General features: G+C 38.7%; 1 protein-coding gene across 1 annotated transcript; it reads right to left on the bottom strand.

Annotated features, from left to right (window-relative positions):
- Nucleotides 1-4037: 4037 nt before the first annotated feature.
- On the bottom strand, nucleotides 4038-25807 carry LOC135473234 (transforming acidic coiled-coil-containing protein 3-like). The gene is made up of 16 exons (XM_064753079.1): nucleotides 25791-25807; nucleotides 22631-22758; nucleotides 20617-20792; nucleotides 17390-20301; nucleotides 15852-15919; nucleotides 15277-15358; nucleotides 14834-14903; nucleotides 14168-14294; nucleotides 13145-13186; nucleotides 11540-11784; nucleotides 10763-10806; nucleotides 10092-10159; nucleotides 9577-9669; nucleotides 6982-7088; nucleotides 5900-6020; nucleotides 4038-4534 (listed from the first exon to the last, which is right to left on the bottom strand). The coding sequence occupies exons 2-16, from the start codon at nucleotides 22733-22735 to the stop codon at nucleotides 4472-4474; spliced, it is 4323 nt and encodes a 1440-aa protein (XP_064609149.1). The 5' UTR covers nucleotides 22736-22758; nucleotides 25791-25807; the 3' UTR covers nucleotides 4038-4471.
- Between the last annotated feature and the right edge of the window lie 294 nt (nucleotides 25808-26101).

Below are 26101 nucleotides of genomic sequence, written 5' to 3'. Positions count from 1 at the left end.
TTAGTATATCGGGACTAATTGCACAGTTGCTGAACTGTTACATGATTGTTGAAATGGGTTTGTTGTAAGGTAAGTTTATTTCAGGGATATAGACCGCAGAATGTGGGAATGTATTTCATACTAACATTTAAAAATGAAGTAGTATTAACATGTAGCGTATATTCTATAAATATTAATTTCAAGAAAAATGAAATTATTTAACAATGTCCAGTACATCTGAAACGCATATGGGTATAGGATAAGATAAATCCAGACACTGGTGTCTTCCAAAAGGTATGACTACAACAGTCACATGGGTATAGGATAAGATAAATCCAGACACCGGTGTCTTCCAAAAGGTATGACTACAGCAGTCACATGGGTATAGGATAAGATAAATCCAGACACCGGTGTCTTCCAACAGGTATGACTACAACAGTCATATGGGTATAGGATAAGATAAATTCAGACACCGATGTCTTCCAGCAGGTATGGCTACAACAGTCATATGGGTATAGGATTAGATAAATTCAGACACCGGTGTCTTCCAGCAAGTATGGCTACAACAGTCATATGGGTATAGGATTAGATAAATTCAGACACCGGTGTCTTCCAACAGGTATGACTGTCACAAAAGAAAAGACAGGAGGATATACCCCCCGTATTGCTTTGTGTTCAGCTTTCGCCATCCACTCGACTAGTTACATACTGTTACAAAGTAGAAAAAAAACTCAAGCCCAAAATTAACTATGTATGCCCCCAATGCATGCATGATTTCACTTTCTGCTGCCCTGCATAGGTATACAGCGCTTATAAAAAGTTTTCATGCTATAGTAGTTGTTGACTGCCATAGTGAATCAGAAAGTTGAATATAGTTTGGTATAGGATATGCCAGGTACCTGTCACAAAAAAACACAGTATATATGTACACATACCTAATGACTCGTCGTATATTTCATATTTGAAACATTGTTAAGTACGACGTAAAACCCATCGGGTGCATGTTTTTCCTTCGGGTTAGAATTTTGAAACATGCGATACTGTTCTGAGAGATATATAGGATGAACACTTGCCACGATGAATTTTAAAACAAGAAAGCAATCAGATACCGCAAAGACTGCAAACTCCTAAAACAGATCAAAACGTGAAAAACTAACCTGACAGTGTACAACTTCATGTCACTCTGCACACTTTGTGTGACTGAGAACTTTGTGCTTAATAATCGGTGAGGTGCGCTCCGCCCAAATTTGAGTAAAACTTTTCGCCTCATCAAGAGAGAGGACATAATACTCTAGAAGGACCATAGATGAAGACCCATTTTGAACTTGCAATAATATGTATTTGTTAATTTATTTTATTGGCATACCTGGCGAAGAATATTTCATTTAAATGTGAAAGCTGTCAGTCTTATTTCGCATGGAGGACAATGGGGGTGTTATTCAAATTGGGGATGTTTCGCTACGTGTTGGTATTACTCTTAAATGCAGATGTGAATGGATATTGTATGTAATAGTCAGACCATTCATGCAAGAGTGAGTGAGTGAGTGAGTGAGTAAGTGAGTGAATAAGTAAGTGAACAATTGAGTGAGTGAAGTGATTGAATGAACGAGTGAGTGAGTGAGTGAACGAATAAGTAAGTGAGTGAGTGAGTGAACGAATATATGAGTGAATGAGTGAGTGAGTGAGTGGTAACCTATAGACAAAAAGAATATCAGTAATGCAAAAGGCTCAAAATAACAGTATTTGGTATGTGTGCCAGGTGTAGGATGACATAAGAGGTAGATGAGCAGAACATGAGTGGATCAGGCCTAAGTGTTCAAATACTGACACTATTGGAACTTCATCACATGGTTTAGAATGTAAAATGAATAGGCCAAGTATTTGTCAACACCCAATGACAGTATGCTGTGAGAGTGTGGGACTGGTGATTTTGTCATGGCATTCAAGAGATGTGTTCCGTAGTTAGGACATAGTTCGTACAGGTATATGAAAATGAAATTCAAGGAATTTTCCAGGAGTTTTTTTTTTTTGTCATTTTCAAGGTTAGTTTAACCATACCATGGTGCAAATTACAGACTATATTTCAAGTCTGAACTATAGATGCTTTAATTTGCATGCATGGATTTTGAATAGTACGCTTGCTTTTGCAGAAAATAACTGCTGTTCACCTCTGTAATGCAATACATTTTTTTACCCGGCCTTGGCTCCGTTAAAAAAATTAACGTCATATATCACTATGCAGGGCTTCCTCTGGGTCAGTATTTTTTTTTTAGCAAGTCACTTTAGCCACTCATCAGATTTTGTAGTAAATACTATTTTTCTTTAGCCATCTTCCTTAGCGGCCATGACTCTTGTTGGTCTCCTTCCGTAATTCTTTTTATCTGCCTTGGTGTAGCTGCTAGAATCAGTTTGGTCTCTTCCGGCTGTATCTAGAGTTTATCAAACATTATATTTAGAACAATTGCCCTCAAAATAATGGACCAATGCTTGTCAGCATGTTTTTGTTTTTGAAAAAAAAAATCAGTCCTATTTTTCAACCTTTTTGCAGGATTCCTGTAAAATGTAATTTCCTCTATCAGAAAAATTTGTTACGAAATTAATTTGTAAATTCATTTTATTTAAATGCAACATTATGATCAGTACATTGCAGTAACACAGTCTGACAGGAGAAAACCAGATGGCGTACACATTTATGTAACGGCACATATTCTGAAACGTTTAATTTATTTCGGATCCAAAAAAAAAATAGTTAATTAAATGGAAAAGTTTAAATTTTTCATGGGAGGTAACTTCATTTACAGGTGTAACTCTACCTTGACTTATTCCCCTTGATAATTTTTTTTTTTTTCACATTTGGCGATGAAAGGCATCCCCCAAAATGCCATGATTCTCATTCGTTATTTAACAAAAATGATTTCAAGCGTTATTTAATGTAAGTTAACTTGCAACAATGCTGAACCCCTTTTGTAGATTTCTGTCAAGTAATCGCCATACAACTGTTGTTGTTGTTCTTTCGCCGAGATGAGGCCGTTTCAAATGAAAGTAAGTGGCTTTTCATTAGAAAACTGCAAAAATCTTTGCAAAACATATTGCAGCCAGATTCTCCACAACTAAAAAGAAGCAGTGACATCACTATGCGCCTACTTGCCACATACATACTGTAGAACATTCATCTCATTCTTAATTTGTTTTTTCACCAATTCAGTCGCTGTGAGTCCAAGTCCAGCCGGAAGTCTTCCTCTCTGGACTTGCGTGGGAATGTCTGCTACCAACCTGCGGATGGTCGTGGGTTTCCTCTGGGCTCTGCCCCGTTTCCTCCCACTATAATGCTGGCTGCCGTCATATAAGTGAAATAGTCTTGAGTGCGGCGTAAAACACCAATCATATAAAAAAAAAAAAATAATTTGTATTTTATTCACAGAAAAAAAAAATTGATGTCATCAGGCCAGCACCAAGGAAGCATTTTGCAGGACACATGAAACTGGTTGGAGTACACTTTGAACATGCTTTCAAACTGGACCTCCAAAGTCTGTACACAAATACACCGAGACATGAATGGGAAACAACTCTCAAATCTATGCGTCGAAACAGACATTCGTATACCAGCCGTCAACCAATAAGCACGTTACAGGTCAATAATCAATCACCAGGCCAATTCCCTAAACGACATTTAACACAACTTACCAAAGAACTAAGAAAGTGTATGAAGTATGAAAATAGGACGGAATCATAAAAAGAGAAGTGGTCAACAGTTTTCAATGATGTAGGAAAAACGCAAGGTGGGTTTTAGGCCACAGAGTGAAATCAGTATTCCAATCATGTACCATGACCAAGATGTGCATGCCACAATTTGGATAGCCAGATGGCATGGCACCATATCGGTCAGGGGCCATAACCAAGTACTGCTTCTCATTCATGCTTCAAATTTAATCTCTTTGTATACATTCTTGGGACTTCTAGTTTCAAACCTTTGGCCTTAATAGACTTTTTATTACAAACTATCAACACAAACACACATAAAATAATGACAGAAATATTAACTCGATAAAATATTTTTTTTTTATTTTAAGAACATTTTTGACTGGCTCAATGAATTGCGGGTGTCTGAATAAAATGCTACAAATTGGTTTGTGCAGACTTCCTGTATTTTAATCATCTGAGATTTTCGGACTAAGTTTTACAACTATGTACATGTATAACGAACATGATAATACACGACAAAACAATAAAAGTTCTGACAAAAGCACTTTTAGAGAACATAAAAATATCTTTTTGTCGGTTTTAAAACAGTCTGACTTCTATGCTTTTCTACTTTTTGTTGTCGTTGCTTTTTGTTATCGGCTTCGACTTTGGAGGCCTTGCACTCGCATAAAATCATCATAAAACTTACAGAAATAACTGCATCCTACTGGTTTCTACACTACATAAATACTGCAGGAAACTTTCCAGTGGAGCAGTCTCCAACTTTCATGATCAGTTTCAACCTTCATGATCAGTCTCCAACTTTCGTGATCAGTTCATCACAGAGCTGAGCGAGTTCTTCATTCTGTTTCATCTGTTGAGGAACAGAAAGAAAATTATCATTATACAAGTAGGTTGCTTGGGAAAAAAACACCAGTACACTGTTTTCAGTTCATTAGCTGCAACATAAAGCAGCTCTACAAGTTGCTGTCTCGGTTGGTTCCTCAAATTTCTGAAATCTCCTGACTGAGTGCAGGACACCATCTTGACTGAGCATCTTGAGGATATGTGTTTAGAGTCCAGATCCAGCTGAACTGCCCATTTCCCTATCAGATCATGTGGTTGAATCCACATTCTGTTGGCTTTATTGTGGAACCAATGGTCATTGATAAAAAAGCTTTTGTGTTTGAATAAAGATCAGTCTGAATTGGGTGTAGATCTACTGATCATGGTCCAAGATGTTTGTCAACTGGCATGGTACATGTGACAGCCTTCTGGCTCATTCACCCACAAACTTTATCATCGATAAGTGAAATATTATTATGTACAGTTTAAAGCACTGAACATCAATTTATTTATTATTTGACTTGTGTGCAACAGTATACTCAAGAATACTTGACAGGTATAAATATGTGACTTTTGATTTATATTGTAAATCTTCAACGTTTTTGACCTCTGAAGCACTTTTTTGGGGGGTGGAATTTGGGGCATACAATTTTTCTGGTGCACACAATTACATGTATTATAAAAATGACACTTTAATGATTTGTTTGTTTGGCTAAAGATGCAAGATTGAAAAAAAACGTACAAATTATTTCTCTACTCACTTTAGTTCTCTCAGAATGTTTCAAAAAGTTGCTGTAATTATTCAAGAGTTCTGTCGGCAATGCAGTCTCTTGCCACCTCTGGCCATCTGTCACCTGCGGAGGCTCCCTGAACTATCTGCCACATGTCTGCTGTGATCAATCCTCTCCCCCAACCCCCAACCCCCCAGCAGGTGGCTAACATTAAGGTTTACCATATACAGTGGTGGACAGGTTTATGGTTGGAGAAAAACAGAGTGGCTACAGTAAAGCCAAGCCCTTCCCCAGAACCACTTGACCGAAATGCTTTAGCACCAGTTTACTACTGAGAGGGCTGTGAGGGCCCTAGCCATGACTAATTGTAACTCATTTACATCACTTGATAACAATCCCAAATGGCACTATTTTTTAAAACTGTACTGTGGATTTTCATATACTTAAGAGTATGAAAAGCCTTAATACATAAGGTACTGAAAGGATCAAGTTGAGATACTGGAAAACACATGCTGTATTTCACTAGAATTTGGAATGTAAAAATAGACTTTCAATAAGACATATAGGTCTGAAAATGATACTTATGATGCCAAGAAGAAATCAAACTTTATAAAAACATCTGGCTCTGTTAGGTGGATGAATCAATGAAAATCAAGCGATACCTTTTGTTGAAAGGTGGTTTCCAGAGCCTGGAGTTCCCCCGTTTTCTTTTTAAGTGATGCCTCTAGCCTTGTGACAATGGCATTTGTTTTCAGTTCCTGTTTCTCCTCTCTTATTCTTGCCCTGAAAAGTAATTAATGAAAATAAAAAGAAATTTAATCTAAGGTTAAAAGAGCACTGATTAATTTTTGATTCACATGAAAAGATAACAGTCCGAAGTTCTTGTAATCAGTCTTACAGACCTGTGACCAGAATCATGGGGCCTCCTAAAGTGCTGGTCATTTGTTTTAGTCTTAATCGCTGTATTGTTCATAACTAATGAAGACAATATGATCACAAAAGTAACTGGGCCATTCACTTGGCGGCAAGCAAAATCACATGAGACGATGTGTCTGATGTACGTTCAAAATTTAAAGTCTCCCCACAATAATTAGTTCTTGGTGCTGGAAGTCTAATATGATCACAAAAGTAACTGGACCATTCGCTTGGCGGCAAGCAAAATCACATGAGACGATGTGTCTGATGTACGTTCAAAATTTAAAGTCTCCCCACAATAATTAGTTTTTGGTTCTGGAAGTCCAATATGATCACATTAGTCCTAAAAGGTGACATTTATGAGGCTCAAAATTTCAATTTCTAGGATCCAAAAATATTGTCTAAAATGAAATTTAAAAGTTTGGCTGAAGTTAGAATAAAATCAGGTAGCTCGCTACATTTACCTTTTCAACGGTTGTCAAGTGATAGCATCTTTTGCGAGAACAAGTAATAGGAAATAAACTTAGATGTGTTGACCAGAGAGTCTGCCTATAGATAGGTGGCACATGAATGTAAAACTTCAGGCAATGAAGTCCTGAATATGGTAGTCCAATACATTTTTGAGTAATTTTGTCCAGTAATTTTGAGGATGCCATCCCTAAGACTTACCTTAACACTGATTCTAATACACAATACAAAGTCACGAATGTTGTAATTTGCAGTAATTATTATGCATACAGCACATCCGTGACGGAACATTTCTCTTGTGTCGTTGTACTTTACACAAGCTACCTTAACTACACCTCAACCTGACGGCTAATTAGCTCACTTTTCCAGCTTCTCTTCAGCCTGCTGTTTGAGGGCCTTGTAGCTCTGTGTAGCTTTCTCCAGTTTGGCTTTAAGTTCTGTAACAGCCTTTTTTAAAGTTTCTTCATTCTACAACATAAACAAACACATCTCATTTACATACATGTATATGGAAAACGTTTTTTTTTTTTTGTTTTTTTTTTCACACAGTCACTGGTTAGAGTACACACATGCCTCTTAAACTATCCATATGGAACTGTGCTGTCCTCAATATGTCAAAGCTGTATGACATGCTACAGAAACATTGTTTTCTTTAAGGCTACGGTAATTCTGTCTTCGTATCAGTTATTCGTGAATAATAAAGACCATAACGTCAAAATTATCACATATGTACCTGGCGGATTTGCAGCAAGCCAAACTTTGCTAACTACCATGTTCAGTTGAAGACAGCTGCACTCAGCAGCGTTGAGAAAATGATAAACACGCAAAAGATTTGGGGTTCAAATAAAACCATGTTGACCATTAAGAGGACAAATGACAACTTGTGTGAGTATCTTAACCTAAATTTTTCTCTACTATTGAACAGAAGAAATCTATCATGAACACTGAAGATGATCTTAATTTCGGAAATAGCACCCATTTAACAAAGTTACGTTATTCAAAAATGGCAGTTTGCGAAGTTCTGGTGTGTGTTAACTGCGACATTATAGTCTGTGGTATTATTCCCGCATAATGAGGTGACATGAATTCAGAATTATTTTAAGATCATGGAACACCTGTTATATATCCTGCTTGATGCACCTGCTCTGACACTTTGAGACAGCGCAGACGACAGGACCCAGTTCCAGGATAGTGAATACAATTAATGAATACAATGATTCCAAGGAGTTCATGTGGCAGCTAAGCCAGGAATATGGCCAATCGATCTCAGGAGTTCATCTGGCAGCTAAGCCAGGAATATGGCCAATCGATCTCAGGAGTTCATGTGGCAGCTAAGCCAGGAATATGGCCAATCGATCTCAGGAGTTCATGTGGCAGCTAAGCCAGGAATATGGCCAATCAATCTCAGGAGTTCATGTGGCAGCTAAGCCAGGAATATGGCCAATCGATCTCTGGAGTTCATGTGGAAGCTAAGCCAGGAATATGGCCAATCGATCTCAGGAGTTCATGTGGCAGCTAAACCAGGAATATGGCCAATCGATCTCAGGAGTTCATGTGGAAGCTAAGCCAGGAATATGGCCAATCGATCTCAGTAGTTCATGTGGCAGCTAAGCCTGGAATATGGCCAATCGATCTCAGAGCTAGGGTTAGATCAATTATATTTTCAACAATTTCTGGTATTTTCCTGCCTCAACGTTTAACCGTTGAGTTCAAGAACGAGGTAAGTCCATACCGCAAGACACTGCAGAATGAAGCTGGCCATTAAATCCACTCCAAAACGGCGGCATGCGCCAATTTATTGTGCGCATTACAGAGAATAGCACCTTTATTACCATTCCTACAAGTGTAAATCCATTCCCAGTCGAAATGTTGTTGAAATCCACACAAACATTTCCATTTTTCTCATCTCAATAACTTTGTGTTGTCATGGCAAATCGGTTGTACCAAAATTTTCAGAACCCTGCAGCTAAAGATACGGAAATCAACCTAACAAGACAAGACCACGCAATCAGTCAAATAACAACTTTAAAGATGATTTCATCAGTCATCATGGATGTAGAATAGAAAGAACAATTTGCTCAGTCAGTCGAGTGAGAAAAATAAATTTTAACAGCTTGCTGCTATCGTGTGCATAACTGCTTTTTTATCCATGTTTTCTGTCTGTTGGCTCACACATAATTCAGATTTTGGATGCATCCGATGCGTCACGCATGCACACCGCCTTTTGGCAGAGAGAAAAGGCAACATTTTGTGATGTTTTCTGCACATAGCTAGCCTCAAATTGATTGAAACTTGCAGGAGTGATCGAAAAGACCCATCTCCACTCAGTCCACACAAGAGATCAGTGTCTGCCGCCATTTTGGAGAGGATGTAAAAGCAAACTTCAACGGCAAGGCACTCTGCAGAACGAACCTGCCGGGTGTTTTAATTCAACACCTAAACACTGAGGCAGGTGAATATCAGAAATTGTTGAAAATAGACCTCAATGTTTAATTGAACCAAGCTAGGGTTTGATCATACCATTAGAGTATCTATTATAGCAGATTGATATCACTGCCCTCATCCAGGCACCGTTATCTGAATGGAAAGCCATGTCGGAGACACCACACAGGACACCCCACACAGTACCCCAGCTACACGGACACTGGTCAACCTGTATGTGGTCTACCACCTTTGGCCGTACCCATAATTGTTCAAATGGCCAGTACCAACTACATATTGAAGATACTACAAATTGTCATGTCTATAATTACTGTATTTGACCAAAGCCCATTATTAGGGGGAAATGAAAGTCATAAAATATTGTCTTTGATACTGAAACTTACATCTTTCCAGCATAAAAATGTCATCCTGACTAAACAAACATTAAAACAAAACACCCTTTCTAAAATCAGCAGAACTGTGAAAATCAAGAAACTGAGTAATTTAGTCACAGGCGAATGTTTAGGTGATTTACCTTCTGCTGTAGTTCAACTGCAGATCTGAGCTTCTCGTAGCGAACGTGCAGGTCCTTAAACATCTTATCTGCCGCCTCTGCATCTTCTATAGCCTGCAACACAAGAGATCACGTTTGAAAAATCAACAACAACCAGAAGCTCAGTTTTGGTGACAGCTACAGAACATTTACAGGTATGTTGTGTACAATTTTAAGATAAATTTTCGTGAAAAAAAAAAAAAAAACAGAATATATATTTTATCATTGCACTTTGTTTTTACTTATTGATATGGAAAGTAAAAAGAAAAGCCTTATTTTCCAAAATGACTCACAAGAAACAAACAAATTTTTCCATGTTTATTTATTTCATTGGTGTTTTACACCGTACTCTACAATATTTCACCTCTACGACAGCGACCAGCATTATGGTGGGCAGGATATATGAATGCCATGACCAAAATTATACTCAATGCCTCAGTGAAAACCGGACACCACCAATACCTTTGCTGGCTGACCTTCTCAGCACAAGTGCTTACCTTTTCCTTTTGTAGAACACTATCAGACAAGGTCTTCTGGAAGTCAGCTTTGTCTTTCTCTCCAAGAGCTAAAACGACAAGTATAAATTAAATTTATTGATTTGACTGGTGTTCAGTATTGCATCCAACAATGTTTCACTCACATCACAATGAGCATCACAAGCGGAAAAAATGCTGCATTCACACTTTATTAAACACCCTCCATGTTTGCCTATCTTTTAACATTGTGGCGACTGCGCTGTATGTATTTTATATTGCATGCCGGTATTAGCCGCAGGAATTTACTGTGACATCATTCTAGGACATAGAAAATTTATGCGCCATTCATAAAAAATATGACAAGTTTTAGTATCTTTTATATTTGTGTCAAATTTCATTTTTCGGCCACTAAATTTTGTGCCCTAGTTGAACTGATTGATGTTTGGTACACAATACTTGTTCTACTTTTGCGTGATGGAAATGACAGCGCCACACAAAAATTGAACTCATCCACATCAGCACATTTTCATTCAATAGCCTATAATTATGGGTCCACATTTGTTGCTGCCAGACCTTCCCCTGCACGGCCGGAGAGGAAGCTAGCATGAGCTGGACTTGAACTCACAGCGACCGCACTGGTGAGAGACTTCTTTGTCATTGCCACTGGAATTGAAGTCAGCAGCCATACTTACCAATAACTTCCGCCAACGTATTTGCATAGTCGCTCACTACCACCCTGCGCAAAAAACAATCAACAAAGGTATTTGTTATCTTACATTCTAGCCTTAGTTCCCACAAGTCACCTTACTCATGAAATATGGAAATACCTGAATTCTTGGGTGACCCAAATCATTTCTCAACCATACCACTGAAATAATCACAGCTCAATGAAAAGTGATGAATCGTGATTTTGTCACAAAATATTTTTTATATAATAATATATATGCTTATATAAACAAGAAAAGTTTAGAAAAGGACAAGAAAAGGACACATGACAAGGTGCTATGAAGCAAAGAGCGTGGAAAATGAAGATAGACAGATATGCCAACAAAATCAAGAAAAAAAAATTCATATTTAAGGTTTATTTCTTAATGAACCCTCCTTCATGCATAGTTTCCATTAGTGGTAAGGAATATTAAAAAATAACATCATGGATGAACATACTGGGAACATGAGAACAGCTAAGCGTAACCCAATTCTGGCTCTCCCCATAACAAGGTTGTTTTGGAAGCTATTATTGAGGACGTTATCACTGCAGGTTATTTAATTTCTGGACTGACCTCTGGGGCATTAGAAAACCTGTAGTTTAAAGCCATTTTTATGCCCCAAGAAAACAAAAACACTGTTTTGTACTTCCATATCTGATGCCACATGTCTAAATTCTAACATATTAAGATATCAAATCTTTCAAACGTTTCATGTATCGTTTAATGTTAAGCCACTGTCAAACCCCGGCCATACAGACTCACTTCATGACCTGTAATAAGCTTTCCTGCTCAGCCTCTTTGGCCTGTGCATCTTTCAACTTTTGGTTAGCTTCTGCCAGCTGGGCTTTTAACTCTTGCTCCATTTCTGCCTGTCTTTCTTTCATCTCTGTTTCCATTTGCTGATAATTCTCATGCCATGACTTTTCTTTAATCAGCAGATTGGATTGAAACTTAAGTTCCAACTCACTGCATATCTTTTTCATTTCTTTTTCAGAATACTGAAGAACCTGTCAAAAGCAATAACACCCAAAAAAATTTTAATACATATTGTACATCAAAACAAAATTTGTCACTTTCGTAACACAGAGCATTTTTAATTTATTTGATTTACTTGATTGCTATTTTACGCTGTGCTCGAGAATATTTCACTTATATAACGACGACCAGTATTAGGGTGGGAGGAAACCAAGCAGAGCCCGGGGAAAACTCAAGACCATCCGCAGGTTGCAGGCCAACCTTCCCATGCATGGCTGGAGAGGAAGCCAGCATGAGCTCGACTTGAACTCACAGCAACTGCAATAGTGACAGGCTCCTGGGTCATTTCGCCGCACTGTAGTATGTATGCTCGTGGTTTTACGTTTAATAATTTCAGTCAATTTTTCAGTCATATGAGGATATGGAATCATTAGATGTGTGTACATATATTGTGTCCTCTTGCGGCAGGGCACCGCCAAAGTGCTGCTGCCACAAAACATTATGCCGAAGACACAACATGACACCCCACACAAGCACATTATACGCACCCCTGGCCAGCAAGTCCTGTTTCCTTGCTCTAACCTCTCTATGCTGAGTTCCAAGCAGGGCAGCAACAAGTACCATTTTTAAAGTCTTTGGTATGACCCTACCCAGGTTTGATCTAGTATACATGTACATGCCTACTCTGATGATTGATGCTATGGATCTTAAGAGAAAGAAAACTTACTCAAGGTTTACAATGATGCTAGAGACGTCCACTGTCTGTCTCAGTGGATTGTTGTTACTAACTGTGTCATAAATGTGCTTCAGGCCTCATGCCTGTATTCAGACAATCACAGTTTACAATGATGCTAGAGACGTCCACTGTCTGTCTCAGTGGATTGTTGTTACTAACTGTGTCATAAATGTGCTTCAGGCCTCATGCCTGTATTCAGACAATCACAGTTTACAATGATGCTAGAGACGTCCACTGTCTGTCAGTGGATTGTTGTTACTAACTGTGTCATAAATGTGCTTCAGGCCTCATGCCTGTATTCAGACAATCACAGTTTACAATGATGCTAGAGACGTTCACTGTGTGTCTGTCTCAGTGGATTGTTGTTACTAACTGTGTCATAAATGTGCTTCAGGCCTCATGCCTGTATTCAGACAATCACAGTTTACAATGATGCTAGAGACTTGCACTGTGTGTCTATCAGTGGATTGTTGTTACTAACTGTGTCATAAATGTGCTTCAGGCCTCATGCCTGTATTCAGACAATCACAGTTTACAATGATGCTAGAGACATTCACTGTGTGTCTGTCTCAGTGGATTGTTGTTACTAACTGTGTCATAAATGTGCTTCAGCCCTCATGCCTGTATTCAGACAATCACAGAATCCCAATCCTTACCTCCACTAGATCCGCATTTGAGAAGCTCACAGGATTGTGGGGCTGTGAAAAAAAGAAAATGAATGTCAAATTTAACTCTCAACATTGCATATTACATGTCCAGGGAAAAATTCCACAAAGCCAATTTTGACTTAGGTCAAAAATTTGAAATATGGTATAAGAGTTTACTTTTGAGCCCTGTAAATTAACATTTTTGCCACCTCATCAATGTTATCTTAAGACAAATATGTCAAAATTTTAACTTGTATCACCGATAAATTAAACATTGTGACAACCTTTTAAATTTTGACTTAAGTCAGAAATGTCTTTGTGGAATCGGCCTCAGATACTTAAATGTCAGTTTTAACAGAAAAGACAACGAATAACACACCCTGAATTATTTAGAAAAAGTGGTGGAAACAACCTAAATGGCCACAGTCATTTTCTGATGTGCTTAATAACTCTGTACAGAGAAAGGAAAATTTTCCATCAAAATCAGCTGAAATTTCTTCAACCACCACCATTAGTAAAAGGAATAGTTTTGGTCATTTCCGTCTACGGTTAGAGGTAGACCAGAGGAGAAAACCAACAACCTCAAGCATATGCACCTATCAAACGATACAATGCAAGGCTAGACAAGCCAGCAGCAATGAGGGGAGTATCCAGTAAATTAATATGAACAAATGTTCCCCATAACATTTTTGGAAGAGTAGGACTTTTGTTTACCTTTGGCAACAAAAGAGTTTGATCTCAAAATTCCCCTACTGGTCGCAAATTCCAAACCTCCTTGGTGCAGGCTACTGGTTAGAACAAAAGTCCTTGAGCAGAGTGGGACCCCCCAAGGAGAATCAGTGACCCCCTTCATAAAACTGTACGTATAAATCATATTTTCTGGCTTTTTTAATAAAGGGATTTTCTGAGTTATAGGGCCATAAAGGGACCTGATTTTGAGGGAAAAATTATGAAAAAGTAATTCACAGTTTTGTGATGGCCTGAAAAGTTCAAAAGTACATTGGTTCCCGAAAATTTCCATGTGACACTTACCCTGTTATCCATGCTTGGACTGCTGCTACCGAAGATGTCATCCACAGAGCTGCGGACTCGTTCAGCGGAGTCTGGCTTTACGCTGTCAGCCTTGTTACGATCTGGTGACCCTAGCAGATTCTCCTCTCTGCAAACAAAAACATTAACTACAGTACTAGTATCATCTGAAGTAGTTCTCCACAAATCTGCTATCATCTCAACAAATTCTGCACCCATCCGCGACTTTCCATGGATATATCCATACGTATTTATGTCGTACTTAACAATTTTTCAAGAGGTGTCATCAGGTGTGTGTACATATACTATGTCTTCTTGGGGCAAGGCAAGTCCATGCTGCCACCAAACCAAGCTGTGGCAGGGCAAGTCCATACCACCACAGTGCTGCCGCCATACCAAGCTGAAAACACCAGACATGACAGCCGACCCAGTCACATTAAACTGACACTGGGCCAATCATTTCCTGTTTTTTAACATGTGGATGGCAAAAAATTGTGGGGCTAGTCCACACTTCCCACACTCAATTTCAAGTTATTTTTTATATTCCTTCTTGACAATGAAAAAAACATTTATTCATTTAAAACCACAATTTAAATTGTTCACTGTTAAGTAATAACACTACATCATGCACACATATATATATACATTAAAAGTATTTGTTCACTCTACCCTAAAAACATCAACTGTGTCGACTGTCTCTTTGCTTGGCCCATCATGCATGATATACGCTTCTGTAAATCTGATGAAAAAAAAAAAAAAACAAAAGAAAAAAACATGGGTATAAGCATCCAAAGGAGTAGTCAAGTTCACATTTACTTTTGGTCAACTTTTTTACAACAAAGGATTAACACATGTTGAAAAATCAATGGATGCAACATGTATTGGAATGCAAACCACTTTTGAAAACACATGAAAATTTCCTACATGATGCGAACTAAGAATCCAATGTAAAATAATAAGTTAAAAACCATTACAAGAACGTCTGTACTGAGTGAGGGTCCCATACATTACTGATATGAAAGATGATCATCTGACACACTGTGGCTTCATAAAAAAGTGCTGAATAAGCAGGTACATGTAGAAAGGTGCAAACACAGTCACGTCACACTCACCTGCACCTCTGGCTATGGACTGACGGGGCTTAATCAGGGGATCAAATTTATAATACAATGAATCCCTTGTCAAGTATGGTGCCTTAAATAAAACAGAAAATAGTGAAATCATTAATTTACTAAGGTACATATTTTACTTCTTCTTGCTTGTTATTTACTATTTTTTTCCCACTTTCTCACTGATACAATGTCAAGTTTTAATAGAGTTATGGAAACTGGTCTACAACCAGCAAAACATAGTGCACCATGGTAAAAGACTGGGTTGTTTCACCAAAGGCAGATTCAGTGGTCACCATGGTGATAGCATGGGTTGTGTTCTGTAACTGGAATCATCAGATGCACACTCAGTGTTCATCATGGTGATAGATTGAGTTGTGTCCCGTAATTGGATTCACAGAAGGCTGTTTCAGTGGTCACCATGGTGATAGCTGAGGTTTGTTTTCTGTAAGTGGATTCACCCTGAGCTAGAATTATGTTCACTTCAGGATTTAGGAATTTTTTATTTTGCATGTATGTACATGTATAATTGTCTGAAGATCAAAAGGAGGCTTAATAAAATAACTCCTACAACATACCACTTGTCCACTGCCCACCTTCTCCAGCATGTCCCAGGCAGATGTATCAAAAGCAGTATTTCCAAACACTGCAATTAAAAAAACATCACATTGCTACAGATTTAAAATAATGCCTTCAAAGATTTTTCAATGTACATATACATGCAAATGGAGTCTGAACACATACACTGCAGCCTGCATGCACTACAATATACAATAAAAGATGCTTCACCAAGCTGCTGTAGGCCAAGCCGACTGTAACTAGCATGGAAACATGTAACCACAGTTGCAAGCTTTTAGGACCATGGTACAATGTAGTTACAGTCTACTTGGTGTGTTTATCAGTGTCTGATTCAACCAGGGAAAGATATGAATCATGATTTCAACATCTTTTTTAACTAAATTATAAATTGGGAACCCCAAAAAAGTTTACGGTTTCACAGAAGACAAGTTTTCAGTTTCACAGAAGTCAAGTTTTCAGTTTCACAGAAGACAAGTTTTCAATTTCACAGAAGACAAGTTTTCAGTTTCACAAAAGACTAGTTTTCGGTTTCACAGAAGACACGTTTTCAGTTTCAAATAAGACGACAAATAATTATGTTTTAATTCAGTAAGGCAACATCAACTATACTGTGTGTCTTACGGGGTGGGCAAACTCATCAGTAAAACAATCCAAAATGGAATAAAAATAAAACTCACAATTTATCTTTATATTTTGTTTGATCTTATTCTGATGTATTTCACATTTTTCAAGACTTTTCCACAGTAAAAATTGCTGGGATAGTTCACATTTTCCACAAGTTAGATCTTAAATGTTTGTTTTTTATACCCTAAATGCTGCCTAAAAAACAACCATTTAAACTGGCCTAATACACGATAAATATATTGATAAGTCACAATTCACCTCTTGTGACAGATACATTTACAAATTCACTCAAACACTATTCAACAGAATGCAGCCCTTTCTCGGTCTGCAATCAAAACATTCCTGTTGCCTTGTAAATTTTATCTATGAATACACCTCTTTATCCCATTAACCAATGCGGTCACTGTGAGTCCAGCTCATGCTGGCTTCCTCTCCGGCCGTACATGGGAAGGTCTGCCAGCAACCTGCGGATGGTCGTGGTTTCCCCTGGCCCCTACCCAGTTTCCTCCCACCATAATGCTGGCCGCCGTCGTATAAGTGAAATATTCTTGAGTACGGCATAAAACACCAATCAAATAAATAAATAAATAAATCTTTATCCCATTATATGGCATGCACATTTACCTCAAAATTATCTTGGAAAGACCAACTTTTTCTTGAATAATGCACATTAAGCAGATTATATATATTTTCAATTTGACTTCAAAATTCCCTAAACAGGACCTGATTTAGCACTTTTTTGAACCTGTCAAAAGGGTTTGGAGGGTCAGGGGTTTGGGATCCCAAATGACATAAATTTTGAGCTATTTGTATACATAAAAATGTGAAAATACAAGTTTCGTGATTGATAAGGATGCCCAAACTATTCAGCTAGAACAATGATGAAAGTGTTACAGCTTTATAAAGAGGTTACCTTCTGAAGCAGGTTGGAACACTTCTTCCCCAAACTCTTCCTCAGTAATGTCTGAAAGGTGAAAGTTTGTCCTTGAGAATGGGTCATGTGGTCTCAATGGTAATCCCTCACCCCTTGATACCAAGGCAGGGAGATAAGCTGTGTCGCACCCCGGAGTGGGCTCGGAAACAGGTGCCACGACAGCGGCAGAAGCAAGTTCTTGAGCAGCAGAGCAATTTTTGGATGAAGGCCGGATTGGTGGCGATTTCGTAGGTGAAGCAAGTTTTTGAATGGGAAATCCATTCTTCGCTGGAGCTCGAATTGGTGGCTGTTTTGTAGGTGAACCACGTGTTTGGTGAGGAGTGCCCATCTTTAATGGAGACTGGCTTGGAGGCAGTTTTGTCGGTGAGACAGGTTTGCGATTAGGAGAACAGTTCTTACATGGAGACCGGAGTGGTGAAGATCGATTTGGTGACTTGGCTGGGAAGGCCTTGGGAAGACCCCTGGGTGACTGGGTAGCACTAGCCACACGTCTGGGGGACTGACTCGGTGACTTGATGGGTGATTTACTGATAGAGTTGGCATTCTGCCACCTAGGTTGTGTGTTCTCCTTCAAGGTGGATGTGGCACTCTGTGATTTCTGGGAAGTCTTCGCTGGAGAATTGCCAATCTGGTTGTGAGACTTGAACGGATCAGCTTGTACATCACCAGATGCTTTCTTGGGGGATAAAGTCTTGCCCTCTGTAGACTTTCGACTTGGGGACTGTTTCGGAGAGTCTGTAACTTTACTCTTGGTTTTGTAAGGATCTACTTCTGCTAGCCCTTCAAAGCCCTCCCCATCCTGAAAATGAACCTTTCTCGGGGATTTGGTTGGCGTATTGGCAACCTTTGATTTAGTTTTAAATGGGTCTCCACTTATTTTCAGAGTGTCTTGACATTCAGGCTTGCTAAGAGAATTTGCAACCATGGATCTGGTCTTGAATGGATCTTCAACCTCCTCAGTATTCACTGATCTGGCAGCACTAAGAGGAGAATTTGCAACCATGGATTTAGTCTTGAATGGATCTTCAACATCTTCAGTATTCACTGATCTCGCAGCACTAAGAGGAGAATTTGCAACCATAGATTTTGTCTTGAATGGATCTTCAACCTCTTCAGTATTCACTGATCTCGCAGCACTACTAGGAGAATTTGCAACCATGGATTTCGTCTTGAATGGATCTTCATCATCTTCAGTATTCACTGATCTGGCAGCACTAAGAGGAGAATTTGCAACCATGGATTTAGTCTTGACTGGATCTTCAACATCTTCAGTATTCACTGATCTGGCAGCACTAAGGGGAGAATTTGCAACCATGGATTTAGTCTTGAATGGATCTTCAACATCTTCAGTATTCACTGATCTGGCAGCACTAAGAGGAGAATTTGCAACCATGGATTTAGTCTTGAATGGATCTTCAACATCTTCAGTATCCACTGATCTGGCAGCACTAAGAGGAGAATTTGCAACCATGGATTTAGTCTTGAATGGATCTTCATCATCTTCAGTATTCACTGATCTGGCAGCACTAAGAGGAGAATTTGCAACCATGGATTTAGTCTTGAATGGATCATCAACCTCTTCAGTATTCACTGATCTGGCAGCACTAAGAGGAGAATTTGCAACCATGGATTTAGTCTTGAATGGATCTTCATCATCTTCAGTATTCACTGATCTGGCAGCACTAAGAGGAGAATTTGCAACCATAGATTTAGTCTTGAATGGATCTTCAGCCTCTTCAGTATTCACTGAATGCTCAGCACTACTAGGAGAATTTGCAATCATAGATTTGGTCTTGAATGGATCTTCAATCTCCTCTGCGTTCATTGATCTCACAGCACTAACAGGCATATTTTCAACCATCGACTTGGTCTTGCCCGGATCTTCAACCTGGTTAACATTCACAGAGCTGACAGGAGAATTGACAATTACGGCTTTACTCTTGAAGGATTCAATCAAACCATCTACCTCGTCAAAACTGCACACAGCCTCTTTCACGGGGGTGTTGGCAATTTGTGATTTTGGTTTGAACGGGTCATGTGACGAATCGCTCCCTGCAATATGCGCCGTCCCACCACTGACTGGGGAATTACATAACTGTAACTTTGGCTTGAACGGGTCATTTTCATCAATTTCATCCAGATTTATAGTATAGGTGGCTGGTTCGTTGTCTTTTCCTTGAAAATTAGCTATCTGCTTGGATGGCTTAAATGTGCCTAACGTTTCATCTATTTCATCCAAATCAATCGTGAACTCGTGTGAGTTTATGTTAAAATCCCCCCGTTGATCTACTTCCTGTTTCGTTGGCTCAGAAGCAGAACAATCTAGGTACTTTGTCTCAGTAAGTACATCCTCAGGATGAATGGCCAAGTTGTTACAACACTTAGCGCCCACTTGAGCAGGACCAACTGGTGAATTCATAATCTTGGATTTACACTTAAAAGGATCCAAGTTTTCATCTACTTCATCTAAGTTAAGGCAAATATCAATTTTGTTGATGTTGTCTTCGGCTGTCTTTTCACAATTATCATCTTCAGTATTCGAGTTGACAGGTTTTTCCTCTGATGTTTTCATGACTGGGGAATTCATAAGTTGCTTTGACGTCTGAAATGGGTTAATTTCATCGAGATTGTCAAAGTCAAATTCATAGCCTGCATTCGTCATGATGTCATCCGATGTCTCGCGGATTAAGTCCTTCGAAGTTGCTGTTTTAGTTGAGGGATTCTGAGAGGTTGAATCTGTCACATCTTCCACCCTGTTGACAACTGCTTCCTCTGTCTTATTTTCAGCTGATTGCAAACATGTAGTGGCAACAACTTTTACATTTTCACATCCACCACCATTCTCACAGCGTGAATCCGGCGACTTATCGTGGCTACCACTACACCCATCTCTACAATAAATCATGAACAGAACATTCATATATTTATTTATCTGATTGGCGTTATGTGCCATACTCAACAATATTTCACTGACACGATGGTGACCAGAATTGTGGGAGTAAACCAGACATAGCCTGAGATCCTGAGTTGAGTCGAGTCATGTCTTAAGCTCTTGTATACATGCCAAGCTTAACAAGTAAACCAGTAACCTACTTTCTGCTGAGATTCAAAAGAAAAGAACCTAACAGTCGCATACTGGAGACTTGCAAAGGCAAAATTACGTTAACAAATGTACGTTCTCCTTTGGTTTTACTCTCAAAACCCACCTGTCCAGTGGCAGATAATCTAGCAGGTCCTGGAGGATCTGTGCAGCAAATACAATGTTGTCCTCATGATCTTGTCTCGTGATGATACTGGTCCTCTCTACCCATCGCTCATCATCATCCAACTGACGGATCACCGAGAAAGGGTCGGCTGTCTTCTTAAGACTCTCACTCAACTTCTGTCACAACAAACATCAAATATAACAGAAAAAATAAATTAGAGATAAAGAAAGTTTGGTACAAGGAACAAATCACAAATTGTGTACATTAATTCCCTAACCTTTTTGCATAGGAAGAGCAAATTTTGATTTGGAGACCAAATTTCGGTGAAGTTGGGAGGACAAAATTAAGGGCTTCGAAAAAGTTTTAATCTTATAAGTTTACATAGAACAATGGCCTAAGAATAAGGCGAATCAGCATTTCAGTTGTCTCACAAGTCTGTGCAGATTAAGCCAGTTCAGTTGGGAAATCTTGTAGATTAAAAGTAAAGTTTTCTACGAAAATGTGTTAAATAAACTAAAACTGATATTTATACTCACTGTGTACACCAGTACTACATGTACCAACAGTTCACCGTACAAATAAATTGATAATTATTCTCACTGGAATAACATTAAGAACAAAGTAAACAATATCAGTTGTTCCTTAAACTTTATTTGTTATATATGTGGTACTACTACATACAATGTATGCCTGTATACTATATATACAGCAACGATAACCAAAAAATAAAACAAAGAACAATTGAACACTGTCACAGAAATATGTCAACATCAACACATTATCTTTAAAATGTTTGTTCAGCAATACCATTAACAGCAAAATAACTGTTCATGGAAATTTAACATTTGTGAACTGAACTAATGGGAAACATAGCATGCATAAAAACAAGTCAGTCCAAGCTGTGTACTATTTTGTTTTTCTCTGACATTTCAGTGTTTCTGTGTAGTCATGCTCAGCCTCATAAACAAACGGTAAGTTCACAAACGTTGTCAGCACGACAGAAGAGAATGGTGTGTTCATTACACATCTTACAGCTGACTTGCTTTAAGGTGAAGAAAATTTAAATATCAATCAAAAGTCTGCGCCAACATCCGGTGTGGGCGACTCTATTTTGCTTAAGAACAAATCCTGAAGTCTTCTGTGTTAGCAAGAGAACTGCTGTCGGAAACTGCCAAAGTGCAGTTCGCACATTTCCAGTAAGACCATTCTTCCCAGGCGGTAACATACAGTACAGTTTGTTTTCCGCTTGACGATCGGGAAACCGGAATGTTGGACATAGGTTGCGAGTTTACACAAAAAAGCCGGCAGTTCTAACGACTCATTGGCTGAGAGGCAACACACCCCCAGCATAAATTACAGGGTGTTAATGATGGAGGACGCGATAGACTCGGCGATTTATTCCAGCTTTGCCGTATTCAGGCTTTACGTGTATGGCAAAGAAAAATGGCAAAATTATGCAGCAGGCACCACCAGATAGAAAAAAATGTGCTCTTCTCAGCCTAAAGTGTCATGTTTTCAAGTTTTCTTCTCCTTTAAACACAAAATGTTCCCCATCAACAGCAGCAACACCAACTGAGTTACTTCAGATGGTTTAACTTCCCAAAAAATTGCTCGTCTTCCAGATCCCTGTGACATCTTTTTTTCTGTATCATTTTTTCCTGTTTTTTATCATTACGTTTTGTTTTCACTTATTGATATGGAAAGTAAAAAGAAAAGCCTTATTTTCCAGAAACACTCACAAGAAACAAACAAATTTTTCCGTGTTTATTTATTTATTTAATTGGTGTTTTACGCCATACTCAAGAATATTTCACTTATACGATAGCGGCCAGCATTATGGTGGGAGGAAACTGGGCAGAACCCGTGGAGAAACCCACGACCATCCACAGGTTGCTGGAAGACCTTTCCACTTACAAATTTTTCCATGTGGGCCTAGATGGCAATGTATATATTTGGCCCTAAACCACATGTACATGTGAGTGTCAGATACAAGTACATATACTTAATGACAAACCTTGGGACTTCCTTGAATATTGTGGACTGTTGATGGTTGGAGAACATTTGCCTTTCTGTTTAACCTTGGAGAATTTACAACACCAATGTTCTCATCCCCTTCCATGATAGATGTAGATGTAACAATAGCTGTAAATGTGAAAACAATGGAATGGGGTTTTGTAATACATTGTAGTTTTGGCAAAGTAACCCTCAGATTACTCAATACCATTATTCCAAAGCTGGAGGTCACCCAGTCAGATTGGGTCACACTGTAAGTGCATTAAAAATGCACTCAACTTTTTCGCACATGTAATTCCTCAACTTTTTCACATAAACATGTAAAAGAGCAACTTTCAGTGTGATTTATGCGCCTTTTTATTTCAATTTTTGGAGGAAAAAAAAAACAATTTCAGGGGAGTTTTACAAGTTTACACAGAATAACACCCTTACATATGTTTGAATAAACATCCTGCAAACATGTGAAATAGTCACAGAATTACAGGAATATCTCAAGCTTGACTTTTTTTACAATCATGCTGCGGAATTGGAGAGGGGGCGGGGAGCAGAGGGGATGCTAAGCTGGCAGAGCAAACCCATGCAGTGTCTGATTATGTCAGCTTGTCTAAACTATATATATATAACATGTGTACAGGGCTGGCAGCCTACCGACAACAAATCAGGTCCAGTGTATATCAGTGAACAGAGAACAATGTAAATTCACACAACATGGAAGAAATGTCATTCAATACATGACGGTTTCTGTTTGAACCAAAAATCTATAATCATTTAATGGAGGAGTTTGACAGTGACAGCATACAGCTTACAGCATTCCCTGTTCATTCCTCTCAAAATGTCACATGGAAATCAGAAGATGCTCAAGCCTGAAACCATCCCACTCTTTTTGGACCAGCTAAATTGACACAACAAACCATATCTGAACATAATGGAAATATCTATGAATGATTCCATTGTTTACTTTAAGAAAATCTCAATGAAAAACAAAATGGCTCCGAATGAGTAGTTAAATACGCTCAGGTTCATCACGATAGCTACCAAGGTTCACTGGTCTCAGGGCACTTCAGGGTGTTCATGCTCCAAGCAAGTTCAACGATGACATAATTACCCCAAAAAATCCAACCACTGACAGAAAATATGCATAACATACATGTAGAGGGTTAATTAATGTGAGTAAAAATACCCCAAAAAGGAAAATAAAAAAAAATAATAATAAATTCTTGGGCATAATTTTCTTCATTTGGCTTTACAGAAACACGATCTTTGTTTTAGTTTTCATAGGCATCTTTTAATTCTCACTCTGTAACTGATGACTTTTCACGGCAAGGTGTTAACTGGTTGTGATCTTTACAATCATACAAGGACCTGAACGCTGGTGTCACAGCACTATTGCCACTATATTCATAACCACACTGACAAGCAGCAGTATCTCCCATGTACCCACTCTGACCGTGAACTAAATGACTAGCCCATGTGTACCTCGGAAGATTCTGAGCTTTCAGTATTTTGCAGAGAAGAGTCCCGAGACTTTTTATTACACACAGTTTTACCACATGAATGGTTTGAAAGTGCATGTACAAAGCTCAAACTGGTGTTGCCAAACTCTCACAAACAAGGGAACAATGCATGCAAATTAACACAAATATTAAAATGTGATTTTAAACACCTACCCAATCTGAATCTGAAGGGGGGAAAAAAGAGAAAGATAACATTACTTAAAACAGCTATGAATGTATCTGAAAGTTGTCTGTAAACCATACTAAAGCTTAACCTATAGCTGCCAACGTAGATTGTGAAAATTATATGCTTTGACACAAGCATCGTAAATGGAAATCACAAATCTCCTGAAAGCTCATGAATAACAAGCCAAGTTACATGATGATGACACATGTACAATGTAAGTCCTCTACTACAAAACTCTTACTTTTCAATCCTGCAAAACCTTTTTGTCATTTTGCAGGACACTTGTGCAGTGTAACATTAAACTACAAATGTCATGTACTACATGAGCTATAAAAAGCTCCACTTGGATGAGAACGGATGATTAGACCTATCAATTCATTTTCTGAAGCCCAAGGGCAAGGAAGGAAACTGAACAGCAGACACAGCTAGGTTTGAATGGATGGTGTTTGTAATGGCCGGTGCAGTTGTTTGCTTTTAGTCAGTTCTGTCTGTATCAGTGTATGCCAGCATTATGTTACCCTAATTCCTCAACCTTTTCGCAGATGAAAGAGCAACTTCAAGTGCATTTTATGTTTTTTTATTTGATTTTGGAGACAAAATTACATTGGTTGGATTAACCAGGTTCAGGGTTTCATAAAAAGTATAATTTTAACACAGAACAATGCCTTCAGAATTTGCCTGAATAATCACCTTGCCATCATGCAAAACAGTTGAAGAATTACAGTAACAGTTGTTGTAGTTTTGAATTCAGTTGAAAGATTTCCTACAGTAGCACAATTTGATTTGACACTAGAAGTCAGCACATGACATACATACACTAATCTATTTTTTTCCATTTTCTGTGAACCAAGAAATAATTGTAAATCAGCTAACACTGGCGTAAAACATTCAGTAGTCGCGGAGTGAGTTAACTCTCATTTCAAGAAATGCAGTTGCATGAGTTCGGTGTGAAACAGCCCCACAGTAAAGAACATTTACAGCTGTTCACAGCACATTAAAACTTCCCATAAATCAACATCAGTTGTGTGGTCTCTGTAATAAACTTAGCGCTGTTCTTTAATTCACCTTACCAAAAACTGTCTATGGCAATATTACACAAAATGACAAAAAAGGATACTTTCTGGATCTACCCTCCTGAATCCACCATCTTTATGAGTTTGTTTTCATCATGTGATTGATTTAGGCTTTTCAAATTGTTCAGTGTATGATAACGACACAGCAGAGCTGGAGCTTGAAGTCTCTTCCCAATGCTCCACTATGGGACACGTTCGTAGCTGCTCAAGATGGTGTCAGCGACTGAGGAGTGTGTGCTGTGGAAACCTTTTTCTCGCCTTTGAGTCGGCGAGTTTTGACGTTGATAATTTCAAGCTAGGGAAGTGTTAATATGCGTGTGAGCAGCGGTAAATGTTCCTTACCGAAATCCAACAACTGGGGCTCCTTCACGTAAACTAAATGTTCAGCTGATATTCATTTCCTCTCACCCAAACGTTCCTCTGTTTTGAACTGTTCGTCCGCGCCGCCGCATGAGTAATAAACTCTTTAAAAGTGGCGGCCCTGTGTTGTGATTGGTGCAAGTAAGACCGCGTTAAAAATGCCGACTAGAATAAATAGCGGAAGCGGACTTGTACAGCTATAAATCTCCACGCTGTCCGTCATTTTAGTACAGTCGATGGAACTACAAATGTGCAGATACCTCCATGGTAGCCTTTATACCCGTTTAAAATAAAACTGCTTTCTGTTACTGCTAAACTGATCGGCTAAATGTACGGTGAGTAGTTTGGACAATAGTGAG

The sequence above is a fragment of the Liolophura sinensis genome, chromosome 8 (genome assembly GCF_032854445.1).
Source record: "Liolophura sinensis isolate JHLJ2023 chromosome 8, CUHK_Ljap_v2, whole genome shotgun sequence".
NCBI classification, from domain to species: Eukaryota; Metazoa; Mollusca; class Polyplacophora; order Chitonida; family Chitonidae; genus Liolophura; species Liolophura sinensis.
The sequence above is the reverse complement of the archived record's forward strand: the minus strand, read 5'-3'. Positions and strand labels throughout refer to the sequence as shown.

What these genes read in the sequence shown, in the direction of transcription:
- LOC135473234 (XM_064753079.1), bottom strand. Translation starts at nt 22,735, where the DNA reads ATGGAAGGGGATGAGAACATTGGTGTTGTAAATTCTCCAAGGTTAAAC. An exon ending in ATATTCAAGGAAGTCCCAAG is followed by an intron (nt 20,793 to 22,630) that starts GTTTGTCATTAA and finishes TTGTTGTGACAG; the next exon opens with AAGTTGAGTGAGAGTCTTAA. An exon ending in GTGTTCTACAAAAGGAAAAG is followed by an intron (nt 9,670 to 10,091) that starts GTAAGCACTTGT and finishes CTTGTGTTGCAG; the next exon opens with GCTATAGAAGATGCAGAGGC.